Source organism: Dipodomys spectabilis, unplaced genomic scaffold, assembly GCF_019054845.1.
Source record: "Dipodomys spectabilis isolate Male_0828 unplaced genomic scaffold, ASM1905484v1 ptg000102l, whole genome shotgun sequence".
Taxonomy (NCBI): domain Eukaryota; kingdom Metazoa; phylum Chordata; class Mammalia; order Rodentia; family Heteromyidae; genus Dipodomys; species Dipodomys spectabilis.
The window spans coordinates 4,566,862-4,583,965 of record NW_024870779.1 but is presented as its reverse complement, the minus strand read 5'-3'; the positions used below and the strand labels follow the sequence as shown (position 1 = coordinate 4,583,965).

At 44.5% G+C, this 17,104-nt stretch overlaps 1 protein-coding gene across 1 annotated transcript in view; it reads right to left on the bottom strand.

The window, feature by feature from the left end:
* Slc17a5 (solute carrier family 17 member 5) overlaps positions 1-17,104 on the bottom strand; it is a 50,400-nt gene that overhangs the window by 9,866 nt on the left and 23,430 nt on the right. The window contains exons 5-8 of the mRNA XM_042687123.1: positions 11,903-11,989; positions 10,002-10,120; positions 3,425-3,583; positions 1,455-1,587 (exon numbers count right to left, since the gene is read on the bottom strand). Of these exons, the coding sequence (XP_042543057.1) occupies positions 1,455-1,587; positions 3,425-3,583; positions 10,002-10,120; positions 11,903-11,989 (498 nt within the window). The remainder of the gene's footprint in view (positions 1-1,454; positions 1,588-3,424; positions 3,584-10,001; positions 10,121-11,902; positions 11,990-17,104) is intronic.

Sequence of the window (17,104 nt, the reverse complement as noted above, 5' to 3'; positions counted from 1 at the left end):
TCCAATTAACCACCAGAAAACCAGAAGTGGTGCTGTGGCTCAAGGGGTAGAGTGCTAGCCTTGAGCTGAAGAGCTGAGGGATGGGGCTGGGAAGGTGGCTCAGTGGTAGAGCGCTTGCCTTGCATGCATGAAGCCCTGGGTTTGATTCCTCAGCACCACATAAGCAAAAAGAAAAAAGCCGGAAGTGGCACTGTGGCTCAAGTGGGAGAGTGCTAGCCTTGAGCTGAAGAGCTGAGGGACAGCGCCCAGGCCCAGAGTTCAGGCCCCATGACAGAAAGAAAGAAAGAAAGAAAGATCACAAGGGCCAATGATTTACTCAGCCATTCCTGTCTAGTGAATTGAGCATTGACACTAACTCCAAAGAACAGGGTCAGGGGCAGGTGTGCACCCCCATGTCTGAAGATTTAGGGGTAAGGTGATTCTCAGTTTGTGGCCAGCCTGGGCTACCGGGGAGACTGTGCAGGATGAGCTTCTGAGCAGCGTGGAGGATGGGGACCCTGGGGAGGGGATAGGACCCCACACATGCCACTCCCCTTTCCCCCCCACTTTCCACCTACCTTACCCTGCTCAATCTGGCCCATCAGATTACCCATTGGAACCTTTCCTAATAAGGAAGCGAGTATGAATGAAGTGTTTTTCTGAGTTCTGTGAGCTACTTTCCAGGAGTGGAAGAGCTGAATTTTCCCACCCCCAACTGACGTCAACTGTAGAACTGGTCATTTGGGGGAAAAGCTCATTATAATTTTTTTTTTTAATCCAAGGCAGAGTGTTTTTGGTGTTGAATATTGTATTAGCTGTATGTAAAAATAGGAAAACACTTTGTTTTCTTATGTCTTGATAAATGTAAACAAAACAAAAACTCATTCACCACTTTCTGTGGTGGCTTACCCCTGTAATCCCAGCCTTGGAAGTGGAAGATCAGGAGGACTGTGGTGTGAGGCCACCTGGGTAAAGTTAGTAAGACTTCTATCTCAGTCAATAAACTCACATGTCATCTCAGCTGCAAGGGTGGCGTAATTAGGCAGACTGTGGTTCAGCTGACCCCGATAACAGGTGAGACTCCACTAAAGCAGCGAGGCCTGGGGACATAGTGTAAAAACTCCTGGCTAGCTGGGCGCTGGTGGCTCACGGCTGTAATCCTAGCTACTCAGGAGGCTGAGATCTGAGGATCACGGTTCAAAGCCAGCCCGGGCAGGAGAGACCGTGAGACTCCTATCTCCAATAAACCACCAGAAAACCGGAAGTGGCGCTGTAGCTCAAGTGGTAGAGCGCTCGCCTTGAGCTGAAGAGCTGAGGGACAGCGCCCAGGCCCAGAGTTCAAGCCCCACGGCTGACAAAAAAAAAAACAACAAAAACAAAAAACCTCCTGGCTAGCAAGTTCAAGATCCTGTGGTAAATCCCCAACACACAATCCCCGAGACACAAAAACCTAAAACTTGACTTGCTTAACTTACCTATAAAGGTAAAAATTCTTCGAACATTTAAAGCGGAAAAATCCCACTTGACCCTTAAGTTGTCAGCAGCTTGACCAGACAGGATCATACATAACCAACAGCCAAAATAAGGCAATGCAGATAAAACACCATTCTGTAAGGGGTAAGAAAACACAGGCTTGATTCTTTTTTTTTCTTTCTTTTTTTGCCAGTCCTGGGGCTTGAATTCAGGGCTTGGGCATTGTCCTTAAGCCACTCTGTGCTCAAGGCTAGTGCTCTACCTTTGAGCCACATTGCTTCTTCCAGTTTTTTCTGTTTATGTGGTTGAACCCAGGGGAATTGAACCCAGGGCTTCATGCATGCTAGGCAAACACTCTACCACTAAGCTATATTCCCAGTCCTAATTTTTCTTTCTTTTTTCTTTCTTTTTTTTTTTTTTGGTCGGTCATGGGGCTTGAACTCTGGGTTTGGGCGCTGCCCCTGTATTCTTCATATCAAGGCAAGCATTCTGTCACTTGAACCACAGCACCACTTCCAGTTTTCTAGTGGTTGGTTGGAGATAAGAGTCTCACAGACTTTCCTGCTCGGGCTGGCTTTGATCCGTGATCCTCAGATCTCAGTCTCCTGAGTAGCTAGGATTACAGATGTGAGCTACCGGTGCCAGGCTAATTTTTACTTCTTATTTATTTTTATCAAGTTGTATGCTGGTGGCTTACACCTGTAATTGTAGCTACTCAGGAGACTAATAGATGACAACTGCGGTTAGAACCCAGGAATGATTGTGAAACTCTTACCTCCAATTAATCACCAATAATCCAAAAATGGAGCTGTGAATCAAGTAGTAGAGCACTAGACTTAAGCTCAGATGCAACACCTGGACCTTGAGCTCAAGCCTTAGAACTAGCATATATGTGTGTGTGTGCCCGTGTGCACACATAAGATCAGTGTCAAATAAAATGTGTGTGTGTGTGTGCGCGCGTGTGCGTGTGTATGTGCCCATGTCTAAAATAACCAGCAAAAAGTAGGGTTGGAAGTGTGGCTCAAGTGGCAAAGTACCAGTGGGACAAGCAAGCTGAGTAAGTGTGAGGCCCTGAGTTCTAGTCCCAGGACCACTAAAACAAACAAAAAAACAAATGAGAGAGAGAGTGTTTGTGGGGGGAAGGAGTGTCTCTCTCAGTTGGATACACTGGTACACATCTGAAATCCAGCACTTAGAGGTAGGAGAATCTGAAGTTTGAGATTAGCTAGGTTACACTGTGGGCTGAAGGCTAGCTTGGGCTACACCGTGAGACTCTCTCAAAATCAACCAATTAGCCAAGAAAAAGGAAGAAGTCTAGAGCTTGGGCACTGGTGGAACCCGGACACTGGTGGCTCATTCCTGTGAGCCTAGCTACTTAGAAGGCTGAGATCTGAGGATCACAGTTTGAAGCCAGCCCAGAAAGGAAAGTCCATGACACTTTTATCTCCAATTAATGACCAGAAACCTGAAGTGACACTGTGCCTCAAAGTGGTAGAATGCTAGCCTTGAGCAAAAAAGAACTCAGGGACAGAGCCCAGGACCGGAGTTCAAGCCCCACGACTATTACCACCAACAATAACAACAATAATAAAGGAAAAAGTCTATAAAATTTAATATAACAAACTAAAATGGAAGATATAAAATAAAAAGAAATGAATTTCAAAGAGATGAAAACAAATTTTCTGTGTAATGTTAATTATATACTCTACATAAAAGGCAGCTAGCTTACCTGTAACCCTAGCTACTCAGGAGGCTGAGTTCTGAGGCAGTTTGAAGCCAGACCAGGCAGACAAGTCCCTGTGAGACTCTTATCTCCAATTAACCGCTCAAAAACTAGAAGTGGTGCTGTGGCTCAAGTGGTAGAGTGCTAGCCTGGAGCACAAAGAGGCTCAGGGACAGTACCCAGCTTCCTGAGTTCAAGCCCCACAACTGACAAAAAAAAAAAAAAAAGCAGATGATTACTTTTTCTTACCTCTTGAACATTAAATCTGAGGATATCCTTCATGTAAGTAGGCAATAATGTCAGTAAAGTATAGAAAGTCCAGTTGTAAGAAAAGTGTGCAACAACAATGGCCCAAAGTGGCAGTGATTTTAAGATAGATATCCATGGTACTGACTTCTGGAAAGAAAGCTGAAGAAAACAGAAACCATTAGGACAATTGGCGTTAGTGCTTACTTACATCTGTCCTAGTTAGCTAGAGCATAACCTAGGATGCCTAAAGAATTGGACCTGATTAATACATTCCAGAATTTAAAGTCAACACCTCAGAGGCAGAAGATGGCAGTTAGAGGTACAGTGCATGGTAACGTTTACTTGTTCCAATTAAAAAATATTAAGTGGAAGCCAGGTGGCTGTGGCTCACATCTGTTAATTCTAGCTACTCAGTAGGCTGAGGTCTGAGGATCACAGTCTAAAGCCAGCTCAGGCAGAAAATCTCTTATCTTCCATTAACAAAACAACAAAAAAGCTAGAAGTGGAGGTGTGGCTCAAGGAGAATGCCAGCCTTAAGCAAAATGTCAAAGCCAAGTGAGAGTGCAAAGCCCTAGCACTGGTGCATGTATGCATGTATACGTATGCATACACACACACACAGACACACGCATGCACGCACGCATAACTAACTAAAGACTTCATGGTTAAGTTAGAGGGAAGAGTAGAAAGTAATGTCACAGTGTCAACTCTAACATTTTTCATGAATATCAGATGCTTTCAGCATCCATTTCTCTATGAAAATCAAGAATAGTTTCATAATCATACTAAGAGGCTGAGAGAAGAGTAAAGGAAAGCTTTTACAGCCCAAACTTTGTTCAATTGAAATGACTTATATGAATTGTGCAAGCTGAGTGTCATAGCACACACCTACAGTTCAAGCCCAGTCTGGGCAACACGAGAACTCATCTCAGAGGAAAAAATAAAAATGAAAGAGTGCAGTTTTAAGCTCCCATTTCCTGCACGGGGAACAGGAAATGTTTCTTTTTTTCTACGGCTCTCAATTTTTGCGCTGTTATTCTTAAATAAATCTTTGCTAAAACTTAACTTGTTTTGTGTGTGTGTATGTATGCAACAGAAGGGCTATATTTGTAGCCATAAAGACTAGCTGTTTTGCCAGGTGCCGGTGGCTCACGCCTGTAATCCTAGCTACTCAGGAGGTTGAGATCTAAGGATCGTGGTTCAAAGCTAACTCGGGCAGGAAAGTCTGTGAGACTCTGATCTCCAATTAACCACCAGAAAACTGGAAGTGACATTGTGGCTCAAGTGGTAGAGCGGTAGCCTTGAGCAAGAGCTAAGGGACAGCATCTAGGGCAAGAGTTCAAACCCTACCACCCACCAAAAAAAAAAAAAAAGAGTACCTATTTTAAAGTAGGGTAGAAACAGCCCAGGGGTATTCAAGAAAGACCTATTACAATTTCTATTTATACTAATTTCTACTATAAAAGAAAAATTAAACTATTAATATTTAACATGTAAGCTGGCCCTTATGGCATATTCTCACCAATTCAGAGGCTAATAATGGTATTCTAGTCCTCAGTAGTTTATGGCAGATTCCACAGTTTACAGGGTAGATCTGCCTATTTAGGTGTGGTTTCTTTTTTGGTGCCAGTCCTGGGGCTTTAACTCAGAGTTTGGGTGCTGGCTGGAGATTTTTTTGCTAAAGGCTAGCAGTCTACCACCTGGGCAATAGATCCACTTCTGGTTTTTTGGTGGTTACTTGGAGATAAGGGTCTCAGGGACTTTCCTACCCAGGTAGGTTTTGAACCTAAACCCTCAGTTCTCAGCCTCCTGAAAAGCTAGGATTACAGGCATGAACCACCAATACCCAGCTGTATCTAGGGATTTTTTTTTTTTGGGTCCGGTTGTGAGGCCTGAACTCTAGGCCTGGGCGCTGTCCCTCAGCTCTTCAGCTCAAGGCTAGCGCTCTACCACTTGAGCCACAGTGCCACTTCCGGCTTTTTTTTCTTTTTGTTTATGTGGTGCTGGGGAATCGAACCCAGGGCCTCAGGCATGCAAGGCAAGCGCTCTTACCACTGAGCCACCTTCCTAGCCCTATCTAGGGATTTTTAAAGCCAGTTTTAGTTAAAACAAACCTCATAAAATTGATAAGAATCTTCTCAAGAAACCAGCAGAGAAACAGGCAATGGAAGAGTTCTAGTAATAAAGACACATGAATAATGGCTGGGAAGGTGGCTCAGTGGTAGAGTGCTTGCCTCCAATGCATGAGACCCTGGGTTCGATTCCTCAGCACCACATAAGCAGAAAAAGCCGGAAGTGGTGCTGTGGCTCAAGTGGTAGAGCACTAGCCTTGAGCTGAAGAGCTGAGGGACAGCACCCAGGCCCAGAGTTCAGGCCCCACAACTGACAAAAAAAAAAAAGGACACATGAATAGTAGGAGGGGCAAGTTCTCCTGATGAGTCCTTTGCTAGCTACTAATTTACCAAGCAGATCAGTAATTCACCAACAGACCATTATAGCCTCTTCACACACATTCCTCTTATTAGACATTATGTTAAAAATGATTTTTTTTTTGGTTGGTCATGGGTCCTGAACTCTGGGTCTGGGCGCTATCCCTCCCACTCTTGGGTTAGCGCTCTACCATTTGAACCACAGTGCCACAGCACCACTTCTGGCTTTATCTGATTATGTGGTGCTGAGGAATGGAACCCAGGGCCTCAGGCATGCAAGGCAAGCACTCTACCACTGAGCCACCTTCCCAGCCCGAACTTGAGACTCTTATATCCACTACAACTACCAAAAAACCTGAAGGAGAGCTGCAGCTCAAAGTGATAGAAAAGTAGCATTGAGCAAAAGAGCTCAGGTACAGTGCTCAGGCCCTGAGTTCAAGCCCATGACTGACCAACAACAACAAAAACAAAAAACAAGGGGCTGGAAAGGTGGCTCAGTGGTAGAGCGCTTGCCTTGCATGCATGAGGCCCTGGGTTCAATTCCTCAGCACCACATAAACAAAAAGAAAAAAAGCCAGAAGTGGCGTTGTGACTCAAGTGGTAGAGCACTAGCTGAAGAGCTGAGGGACAGCGCCCAGGCCCAGAGTTCAGGCCCCACGACTGGACCCAAAAAAACAAAAAACAAGGGTTTTCAGAGAGAAACACAAAGGCACAATGGCTATGGGCATCTGACCATATAAAATGGTATTTATCAAAATGAACTCCAGGAAATGGAAACAAGAGGTTTGTCTTTTGTTGCTGTTTTTGTTTTCTTTTTCTCTTAGCCTCCTGAGTAGCTAGGATTGCAGGTGTGAGCTACCGGCACTTGGCTTCGGTTCTCTCCTTCCTTCCTCCCTCCTCTCTTTCTTATCAAATTCTCAACTAGTTGTACAGCGGGTTTCCATTTATGTACATATGCATTTTCCATCATTCTCCCCTACCTCTCACCTATCCCTTCTCCAGCCATCTCATCAAGCTCCAATTCCATTTGCATGTACTTAAACTGGATCTTATGAACTTATTTGCCTGTCATTTCTCTCTCCATTCATCTGTTCCCACATGACTTTTACCTCCCAATCCATCAGACAAGACACATTTCAGGTTCCTAGTATTCATTTTGTTAAACTGCTTGTTCACTGTTGAAAGGAGTTACATTATGGAATCTCAGTCCTGTCTCTATACCATGCTTTATCCATTTTGATTCCATACATATACACAGGATGGGGTATCAGACTGTCACATTTCCTACAAACCAAGGCTCTGGTTCCTTTCTGAAAAGCCAGAACAATCTATGTCTGTTTTCAGGGGTCACTGAAATTTCAGAAAAAGTAACAACTGATATTCTCTTTCTTTGCCATTACTGAGGCTTGAACTCGGGGCCTGAGCTGTCACTCTGTCACTTCCTCCCTCCCCCCTCCCCTTGCCCCAAGGCTGGTGCTCTACCACTTGAACCACAGCTCCATTTCCAACTTTGTGGTGTTTAATCTGGTGTCTGGAGATATGCGTCTCATGGACTTTACTGCAACGGACTGCCTCTGAACCACAATGCTCATATCTCAGACTTCTGAGTTGCTAGGATTACAGGTATAAGTGATAGCACCTGGTGGTATTCACATTCTCACAGCTTTTCTGCTCAGGACTTTAGTTTTGATATCCTAGTAGGTGAACTTCCTAGGATGTCAGATGTGAGGGACACCAGGGAGAGTGCATCATTCTAGCGCAGCAGTACCTTTCCATTCCAGCTGTCCTTCAGCATTGCCTCTCTCACATTAAAATTATAGCTAGCTGAACTCTACCCCAGACCTACTGCATAAACAAAATAAAACCAACCAAACAAACAAAAAAACAGAGAAGAATGACAAGACAAATTTTTTGGGTGTAGGGGTAGAGGGAGGTGTCATTTGTGTGCTTGAACTCAGGGTCTAGGTGCTCATGTCCCTGAGCTTTTTTGTACAAGGCTAGTGCTCTATCACTTTGAGTTATAGCTCCACTTTGTTTTTTTCTGGTGGTTAGAGATAAGAGTCTCACAGAGGGGCTCAGTGGTAGAGTGCTTGCCTTGCATGCATGAGGCCCTGGGTTCGATTCCTCAATACCACATAAGCAGAAAAAGCTGGAAGTGGTGCTGTGGCTCAAATGGTAGAGTGCTAGCCTTGAGTTGAAGAACTGAGGGACAGAGCCCAGGCCCAGAGTTCAAGCCCCATGACCGACAAGAACAGCAACCCCCCACCCCACCGAAACCCTTTACACATATTTGCAATTTAAGTGTATGTGTGTGTGTGTGTGTTGTATAGCTACCCTATGTAGGAAGACATCTTTTTTTTTGCCAGTCCTGGGGCTTGAACTTAAGGCCTGGGCACTGTCCCTGAGCTGCTTCTGATCAAGACCAGCACTCTACCACGTGAGCCACAACACCACTTCAGGCTTTTTCTTTCTTTTTTTTTTCTGTCAGTCATGGGCTTGAACTCTGGGCTTGGGCACTGTCCCTCAGCTCTTCAGCTCAAGGAGAGTACTCTACCACTTAAGCCACAGCGCCACTTCCGGTTTTCTACTGGTTTATTGGAGATAAGAGTTTCTCGGATGTTCTTGGATGTTCCTGCCCCGGCTGGCTTTGAACCGAGATCCTCATATCTCAGCCTCCTGTATAGCTAGGATTATAGGCGTGAGCCACCGGCGCCCAGCGGTTTTTTCTGTTTATGTGGTACTAAGGAATGAAACCCAGGGCTTTGTGCATGCTAGGCAAGCACTCTACCACTAAGCCACATTCCCAGACCTAGGAAGACATCCTGAATGGGGCAAGCTATGTCTTATATCTTCCAAATACATTCTTAAAAAACAAAACAAAAACAAAAACAAACCGGGCACTGGTGGCTCAAGCCTATAATCCTAGCTGCTAGGAGGCTGAGATCTGAGGACCACAGTTCAAAGCCAGCCCAGGCAGGGATGCTCTTGAGACTCTTATCGCCAATAAACCACTAGAAAACTGGAACTGGCACCGTGGCTCAAGTGGTAGCGTGCTCACCTTGAGCTGAAGAGCTGAGGGATAGCGCCCAAGCCCAAAGTTCAAGCCCCATGACCGGTTAAAAAAAAAAAAAAAGTACCAGTAATTATCAGGAAGTTGAAAGAGATTGTAAGCAGGGGTGAGTAAGGAGGAATGGATGAATGAAAAAGGGATCACAGACAAATATAAGAAGATTCAATGTGGGGCTGGGAAGGTGGCTCAGTGGTAGAGTGCTTTCCTTGCATGCATGAGGCCCTGGGTTGGATTCCTCAGCACCCCACAAGCAAAAAGAAAAAAGCTGGAAGTGGCGCTGTGGCTCAAGAGGTAGAGCACTAGCCTTGAGCTGAAGAGCTGAGGGACAGTGCCCAAGCCCCGAGTTCAGGCCCCATGACCGAACCAAAAAAAAAAAAAAAAAAGAATATTCAATGTGCTGGGTGCTGGTGGCTCACGCCTCAGGAGGCTGACATCTGAGGATCATGTTTCAAAGCCAGTCCCCGGGCAGAAAAGTCTGTGAGACACTGATCTCCAATAAACCACTAGAAAACCGGAAGTGGTGCTATGGCTCAAGAGGTAGAGCGCTGGCCTTGAGCTGAAGAGTGCAGGTACAGCGCCCAGAGTTCAAGCCCCACGACCGACAAAAAAAGAATATTTAATGTATATATGTGATTAAGGAAATGGTAAAGGTGAAATGAGTCTGGGGGGAAGAAATAGGCTGGAGGAGAATGATGGAAAGAGTAATTGATTAAGAAGCACTGGAGCTGGGCACCGATGGCTCATGCCTGTAATCCTAGCTACTCAGGAGGCTGAGATCTGAGGATCTCAGTTCAAAGCCAGCCAGGGCAGGAAAGTCAGTGAGACTCTGATCTCCAATAAAAACCACTAGAAAACCTGAAGTGGCACATTGGCTTAAGGAGTAGAGCGCTTGCTTTGAACTGAAGAGCACAGGGACAGTGCCCAAGCCCAGAGTTCAAGCCCCATTACCTACGGAAAACAAACAAAAAAAGAAGCACTGGACACTTAGTCATGTTAAATTGTACCTCCCTTGTTAAATTGTATCTTCCCTGTAATCAGACAATTAAAAATATGTCAAATTTTAAAATAAAATCCATACCTGAGTTCTTAATGATGAAAGAATATACTCTTTTTCAGAAGGGGAGATTGTCTTGTGAGTTTCTGGTGTATCACTAACTAACCAGATCCATAAAATAAACCAAACTATTCCAACCAAACCTTGAAATAGAAAAAGAATAGTTAAGTAAAATAATAATGTCCCAACAGCCATTTTTGCATGTCTCTGAAACACAATTTTTTTTCATGGGGCCTGAACTCTGGGCCTGGGCACTGTCCCTCAGCTCTTCAGCTCAAGGCTAGCGCTCTGCCACTTGAGCCACAGCACCACTCCCAGCTTTTTTCTTTTTGCTTATGTGGTGCTGAGGAATCGAACCCAGGGCCTCAAGCATGTAAGGCAAGCGCTCTACCACTGAGCCACCTTCCCAGCCCCTGAAACACAATTATTTTAACAAAGTAATTGCCATAATGTATCTCCACACATTTTTTTTTTTTTTGGGTTCGGTCGTGGGGCCTGAACTCTGGACCTGGGCGCTGTCCCTCAGCTCTTCAGCTCAAGGCTAACGCTCTACCACTTGGAGCCACAGCGCCACTTCCGGCTTTTTTCTTTTTGCTTATGTGGTGCTGAGGAATTGAACCCAGGGCCTCATGCATGCAAGGCAAGCGCTCTACTACTGAGCCACCTTCCCAGCCCCTCTCCATACACTTTTTTTTTGGTGGTTGTGAGGCTTGAACTCTGGGCCTGGGCGCTGTCCCTCAGCTCTTCAGCTCAAGGCGAGCGCTCTACCACTTGAGCTACAGCGCCACTTCCTGTTTTCTAGTGGTTTATTGGAGATAGGAGTCTCACGGTTTCTCCTGCTTTCTCACGGTTTCTCCTGCTCGAGGTGACTTTGAACTGCGATCCTCAGATCTCAGCCTCCTGAGTTCTCCATACATTTTGAAGTAAACAACTTTTAACTGTATAAATTGCCTACCAGGAGCTACCATATAAATAAAAAAATATATATATTTTTGTGGTAGTCTTGGGCTTGAACTTGGGTCCTGGGCACTGTCCTTGAGCTTTTTTTACTCAAGGCTTTACCATTTGAGCCACAGCTCCACTCTCAGCATTTTGCTGGTTAATGAATTTTCCTGTCAACACTGGCTTTGAACTGTGATCCTCAGATTTCAGCCTTCTGATAGCTGGGATTGCAGGCAGCCACTAGCACTGGGCTAAAATGCATATTTTTATTTTTTATTATTTTGCCAGTCCTGGGGCTTGAAATCAGGGCCTGGGCACAGTCCTAGCATTCTACCACTTGAACCACAGCACCATTTCTGGCTTTTTCTGTTTATGTTTATGTACTGAGGAATCAAACCCAGGGCTTCATGCATGCTGGGCAAGCAATCTACCACTAAGCCACATTCCCAGTCCTAAAACATGTATTTTTATAATACCCAAGACAGTAATTTCGGATAGTGTGACATCTAAGTCCAGGATTCAAGAGCTGTTTCTACTGAGAAATATACCAAAACTAACATTAGGTTACATCTCAGCTAGACCTTTTTTTTTTTGGGTCCGGTTGTGGGGCTTGAACTCTTGGCCTGGGCGCTGTCCCTCAGCTCTTCAGCTCAAGGCTAGCGCTCTACCACTTGAGCCACAGTGCCACTTCCGGCTTTTTTTTCTTTTTGCTTATGTGGTGCTGAGGAATCGAACCCAGGGCCTCAGGCTTGCAAGGCAAGCGCTCTACCACTGAGCCACCTTCCCAGCCCCTCAGCTAGACCTTAAGGTTAAAAACCTTAACAACTTGAAAAATAGTCACCAGAGATTTAGAATTTTGTGGTTTAGGAGAAGATTACATCAATGGGTCAGAATATGTAATATATATATATATGATATTATATATATGTATACTGATTATTAGACAGTTTTTGCTATTTTGTAAGTTGTAATTTTATACTTACCAAAAAAGTAGAATACATAAGTCCAATTCATATAGTAGCAAATTAGTCCAGAAAGAGGAAGTGAAACTACTGTTCCAAGCTGCGCTCCTAGAAAATATAAGATGATAAATTGTGGAGGAAGATGAACAAAGGAGGCGCAGACCTACTGCTACAGAGGATTGGATCAGCTGATGAATGACAGAAAGAGCTACTAAAAGCTGAAGGAGCTGCAACCGTCACAGGTACTAAATATATGAAACATGTACATTAGTATAGTTACATTCGTTCTGTTGGTGCGTTCTAATATGAAACAGGATATAAATATGTCTGTGAATGCCTGCTATCCCGAGGCACTCGATATTACAAGTCCAGCAGCCTGGGGAAAGGTTCATGGCTGGTCGGTAAAACTGATAAACAGAGCCTGACGTAGCAATCTGGCTGAAATACAAAGGAAGCTTTATGGGAATCTTCCTTGAGATGATAAACAATTGCCTCAGATAAATAAAAGAATAAAATACATTTGAACTATCAGAGACATTTTAGTAAATGCAATGGGAGCTAAACTGATGGATGAGTCATGATTTCTGATTTCAAGTTTTAGTCCATGTTAAAGACAAAAATAAACCAGCAATTATAACAAGTTAGGAAGTGTTAAGAATCACAGAAGGCAGGGTACTGGGCTCATGCCTGTAATCCTATTTATTCAGGAGGCTAAGACCTGGAGGATGATGAAGGTTTAACACCAGCCAGGGCAGGAAAGTTTATGATACCCTTTGATGCCCTCAGACTGTTACCAAGAAAAAAGACTGATGGCATGGCTCAATGATAGAGTACCTTCCTAGCAACCATGAGGTTCTGAGTTCAAACCCCAGTCCCCCCACCAAAAAAAAAAAAAAGTCAAAGAGCATCACAGAATTAATACAGGAGACATTATCTCTGATATTCAGAAGTGAGGAAATGATACATAGGAGCAACTAGACTTTGAAACAGGTATGGTTCATAGAAACAAAGAGGGAAAAAGGGTCTGACAGGATGAGTAACAGAGTAGCAGTAGGAAAGCAGAGTGGGTCTGAGTATTTCACCTAGGGGGAAGGAAAAAGACAGAAGATAAAGCTAGAAAAATAGGATGGTTTTGAAGTACTAACCCCATGTCAGGCACTGTGTGCAAGCTCCAGGCTAGCTGCAATAAAGGAGCAAAAACTAAGCATTCTTTTTTTTTTGGTTGGTCATGGGGCTTGAACTCTGGGCCTGGGCACTGTCCCTGAGCTCTTCGGTTCAAGGCTGGCACTCTACCACTCTGGCCACAGCACCGATTTTCTGGTGGTTAAATGGAGATAAGAGTCTCACAGGGCTGGGAAGTGGCTCAGTGGTAGAGTGCTTGCCTTGCATGCATGAGGCCCTGGGTTCGATTCTTCAGTACCACATAAGCAAAAAGAAAAAAGCTTGGAAGTGGCGCTGTGACTCAAGTGGTAGAGCACTAGCCTTGAGCTGAAGAGCTGAGGGGCAGTGCCCAGGCTCAGAGTTCAGGCCCCATGACCGGACCCCCCAAAAAAAAAAAAAAAGTCTCACAGACTTTCTGACTGAGCTAGCTTTAAACCACGATCCTCAGATCTCAGCCTCCTGAGTAGCTAGGATTACAGGAGTGAATCAACAGTGCTTGGCAGACTCAGCAATTTTGAACCCTTGAGATTCAGACTTTATTCCACAGGTAAAGGGGAACCAGACACAGATCCTGTTAGAGAACTTATCATCAGATTTCTTACATCAACTCACACGAGCAAAAATAGTCTTAAAATGTAAATTGAGTGGGGCCTGGAGGCTTATGCCTGTAATCCTAGCTACTCAGGAGGTTAAGATCTGAGGATCAAGGTTCAAAGCCAGCCTGGGCAGGAAAGTCCATGAGACTCTTACCTTCAATAAACCACTCAGAAAACCAGAAGTAGTGCTGTGGCTCAAGTGGTAGAGCACTGGCCTGGAGCTGAGGAGCAGTGCCTAGGCCCAGAGTTCAAGCCCAACAACCACCACCACCAACAACAAAAAATGTAAATTGAGCCAGGTACTGGTGGCTAATGCCTGTAATCCTAGCTACTCAAGAGACACTGGTTTTAGGATCCTGGTTTAAAGCCAGCCCAGGCAGGAAAGTCTATGAGACTTGTTTCTAATTAACCACTAAAAAGCTGGAAGCAGAGCTATGGTTCAAGTGATAGAGAAACAAGCCTTGAGGAAGATCAAGTTGAAGACAAATCTGGCTTATAATTTGAGACAGTCCCAACAAAACCCAAAAAGTCACTACAAAAACAACTACAACAACAACAAAACCTCTCCTAATGTTTACCCCTTATATAGCAGGAGGCAAGGAATCTTCAATCTAGTCTGTAAGGTTTGATAGGATCTGGCTTTGTTTATTTCTGAATCTTTATCTTCTGCCATTATCCTCTTTATTCATTATCTTCTTCTAGCTACCCAAAGTGGTTTTCTTTGAAAAAGTTTGAACTCTTAGCCCAGCACCTGTAATCCTAACTACTCAGGAGGCTGAGATCTGAAGATTGTGGTTCAAAGCCAGCCTGGGCAGGAAAGTCCAGTGAGACTCTTCTCTCCAATTAACCACCAGAAAACTGGAAGTGGTGCTGTGGCTCAAGTGGTAGAGTACTAGCCTAGAGCTGAAGAGCTCAGGGACAGTGCTCAGGCCCAGAGTTCAGGCTCCACGCCGGAAAAACAAAAACAAAGTAAAGCAAAAAACCCCCCACAAAAACAATCCTTTGTATTTTTATGTTATTTTAAGAGTTCTAATGTCTTAGGACACTGAGAGTCCTTGTATATGAGAATCATTGTACATGATATTCTGGCCAGCTGGATTGATCTCTCTGCTCTTTGCATGACTGGTTTGTTTTCATCCTTCAGATGATAACTTAAAAGTCACCACAGACAGGCCTTTCCCAATCACTGTAATTAAAATCAGTCATGTGGAATAGAGGCCTGAGGCTGGCCTATGCCTGTAATCCTAGCTACTTGGGAGGATGAGAGAGGGAGAAGGCTGGAGGCCACCCTGGGCATAAAAAGTTTGTGATGCCCTCTTCTCAACCCAGAGCCCAGTGTGGTGGCACATGCCTATTATGCAAGCTGTGCAGAAGGCTGATATTGGGAGGAACATGGCTCCAGGCCAGTCTAGGCATAAAACTCTTCCAGATCTCATCTCAACAGAAGAGAGTAGGGCTTAGTAGACTGTGTCTGACTTCCCAGTTTTGGTGAAGGACTATGGAGGACTATGGTCTAGGCATGTGCCTGGACAGAAGTGAGGCCCTGTCTCAAAAACAACCAATGCTAGGCTGGAGGTATGGCTCAGTGAGAGTGATTGTGGAGCAAGTGCAAGGTCCTGAGCTCACACTGCAGTAAACAAACTATTAAATAAACAAGAGGGGCACAAAACAGGGCTGGAAGTGTGGCTCAACCTAGAGAGACTGCTTAGCACATGTATGACCCAAAGTTTAACCCCAGTACTGCCTTCCTCTATCCCCACCCCTTTAGTTAGGTGGAGTCAGGCATAGTGGTATATGTCAGTAATCCTAGCATTTGGGAGGCTGAGGAACAGAGGCTTTGATTTGGAGGCCAGACTGGTTACACAGTGAGTCTTAACCTGGGTTACATATTTAGACTTCTCTTTAAAAGAAAACAAACAAAAAAAAATATACTTCTCCTCCAAGGAAAAACAAAACAAACAAAAATTAGTCAAGTAGAAATGTTTCCAGGGGCTGGGAAGGTTGCTCAGAGGTAGAGCACTTGCCTTGTATGCATGAGGCCCTGGGTTCCATTCCTTAGCACTACATAAGCAAAAAGAAAAAAGCTGGAAGTGGCTCTGTGGCTCAAGTTGGTAGAGCACTAGCCTTGAGCTGAAGAGCTGAGGGATAGCACCCAGGCCCAGAGTTGAGTTCAGGCCCGAAGACTGGACATCCCGCCCCCCCCCCCCCCAAAAAAAAATTTCCATTCACGAACTAGAAGGCTATAAATTCTTATGTAATCTGGTAAAATTATAATTCACATGTAGAAAACTCATGTTTGGGACTGGGAAGACATTTTTTAGACCCCTAATTGCTCCAAATCTATCTACTACAGAGATAATGAGGACTGGGAAGGTAACTCAGTGGTAGAGTGCTTGCCTTGCATGCATGAAGCCCTGGGTTCGATTCCTCAGCACCACATTTCCAGAAAAGGCTGAAAGAGGGACTGTAGTTCAAGTGGTAGAGCGCTATCCTTGAGCTGAAGAGCTTAGGGACAGTGCCCAGGCCCAGAGTTCAAGCCCCACGACTGACAAAAAAGAAAAAGGAAAAAAGAAAAAAAGAAAGAAAACTCATGTTTTCTCACCTGTAGCTCAAAATGATGACAAATAAATGAGCAGAAAGAAGGCCCATGAACAGAAGTGTAGAGAGCTGAAGGACACGTTCATTCCATAATCAAATTAGAAGTCAAAATTAAAGGAAAAAAAGTGCTCAATTCTTCCCTCCCTTTAAAAACAGCATTCTTAGTCTGGTATGTAGTTCAATGGCAAAGCACTTGCCTAGCAAGTGTAACATCCTGGGTTCAATCCTAAATACAAAAAGACATAAAAAAAGGAAAAACAAAACCCAGCATTCTTTATAGCTACCATTTGAAGAAATAACATACTTGGAAATAAAATGATGGCAGATTGGGAAAATGATACTAGGCAATTAAGACACATTACTGTATGCTGTTGAGTCAGAAAAAAGATGAACAATGGTGGTTTCAAGCCTGTAATCCTAGCTACTTAGGAGGCTGAGATCTGAGGGTCACAGTTCAAATCAAGCCTTGGGTAGGAAAGTCTGTGACTCTTTTTTTTTTTAATTTTGTTTTTGGGTCCAGTCGCGGGAGTTGAACTCTGGGCCTGGGTGCTGTCCCTCTCAGCTCTTCAGCTCAAGGCTAGCGCTCTACCACTTGAGCCACAGCGTCACTTCTGGCTTTTTTCTTTTTGCTTATGTGGTACTGAGGAATTGAACCCAGGGCCTCATGCATGCAAGGCAAGCGCTCTACCACTAAGCCACCTTCCCAGCCCAAGTCTGTGACTCTTCTCCCTAATTAACCACCAAAAAGTTGGAAGTGAGTCAAGTGGTAGTCAACTGGAAGGAGTGAGTCAAGTAGTAGCCACAACCTTGGGTGAAAAAGCTACAGGACAGCATCCAGGCTGAATTCAAACCTACTACCAGCACACAC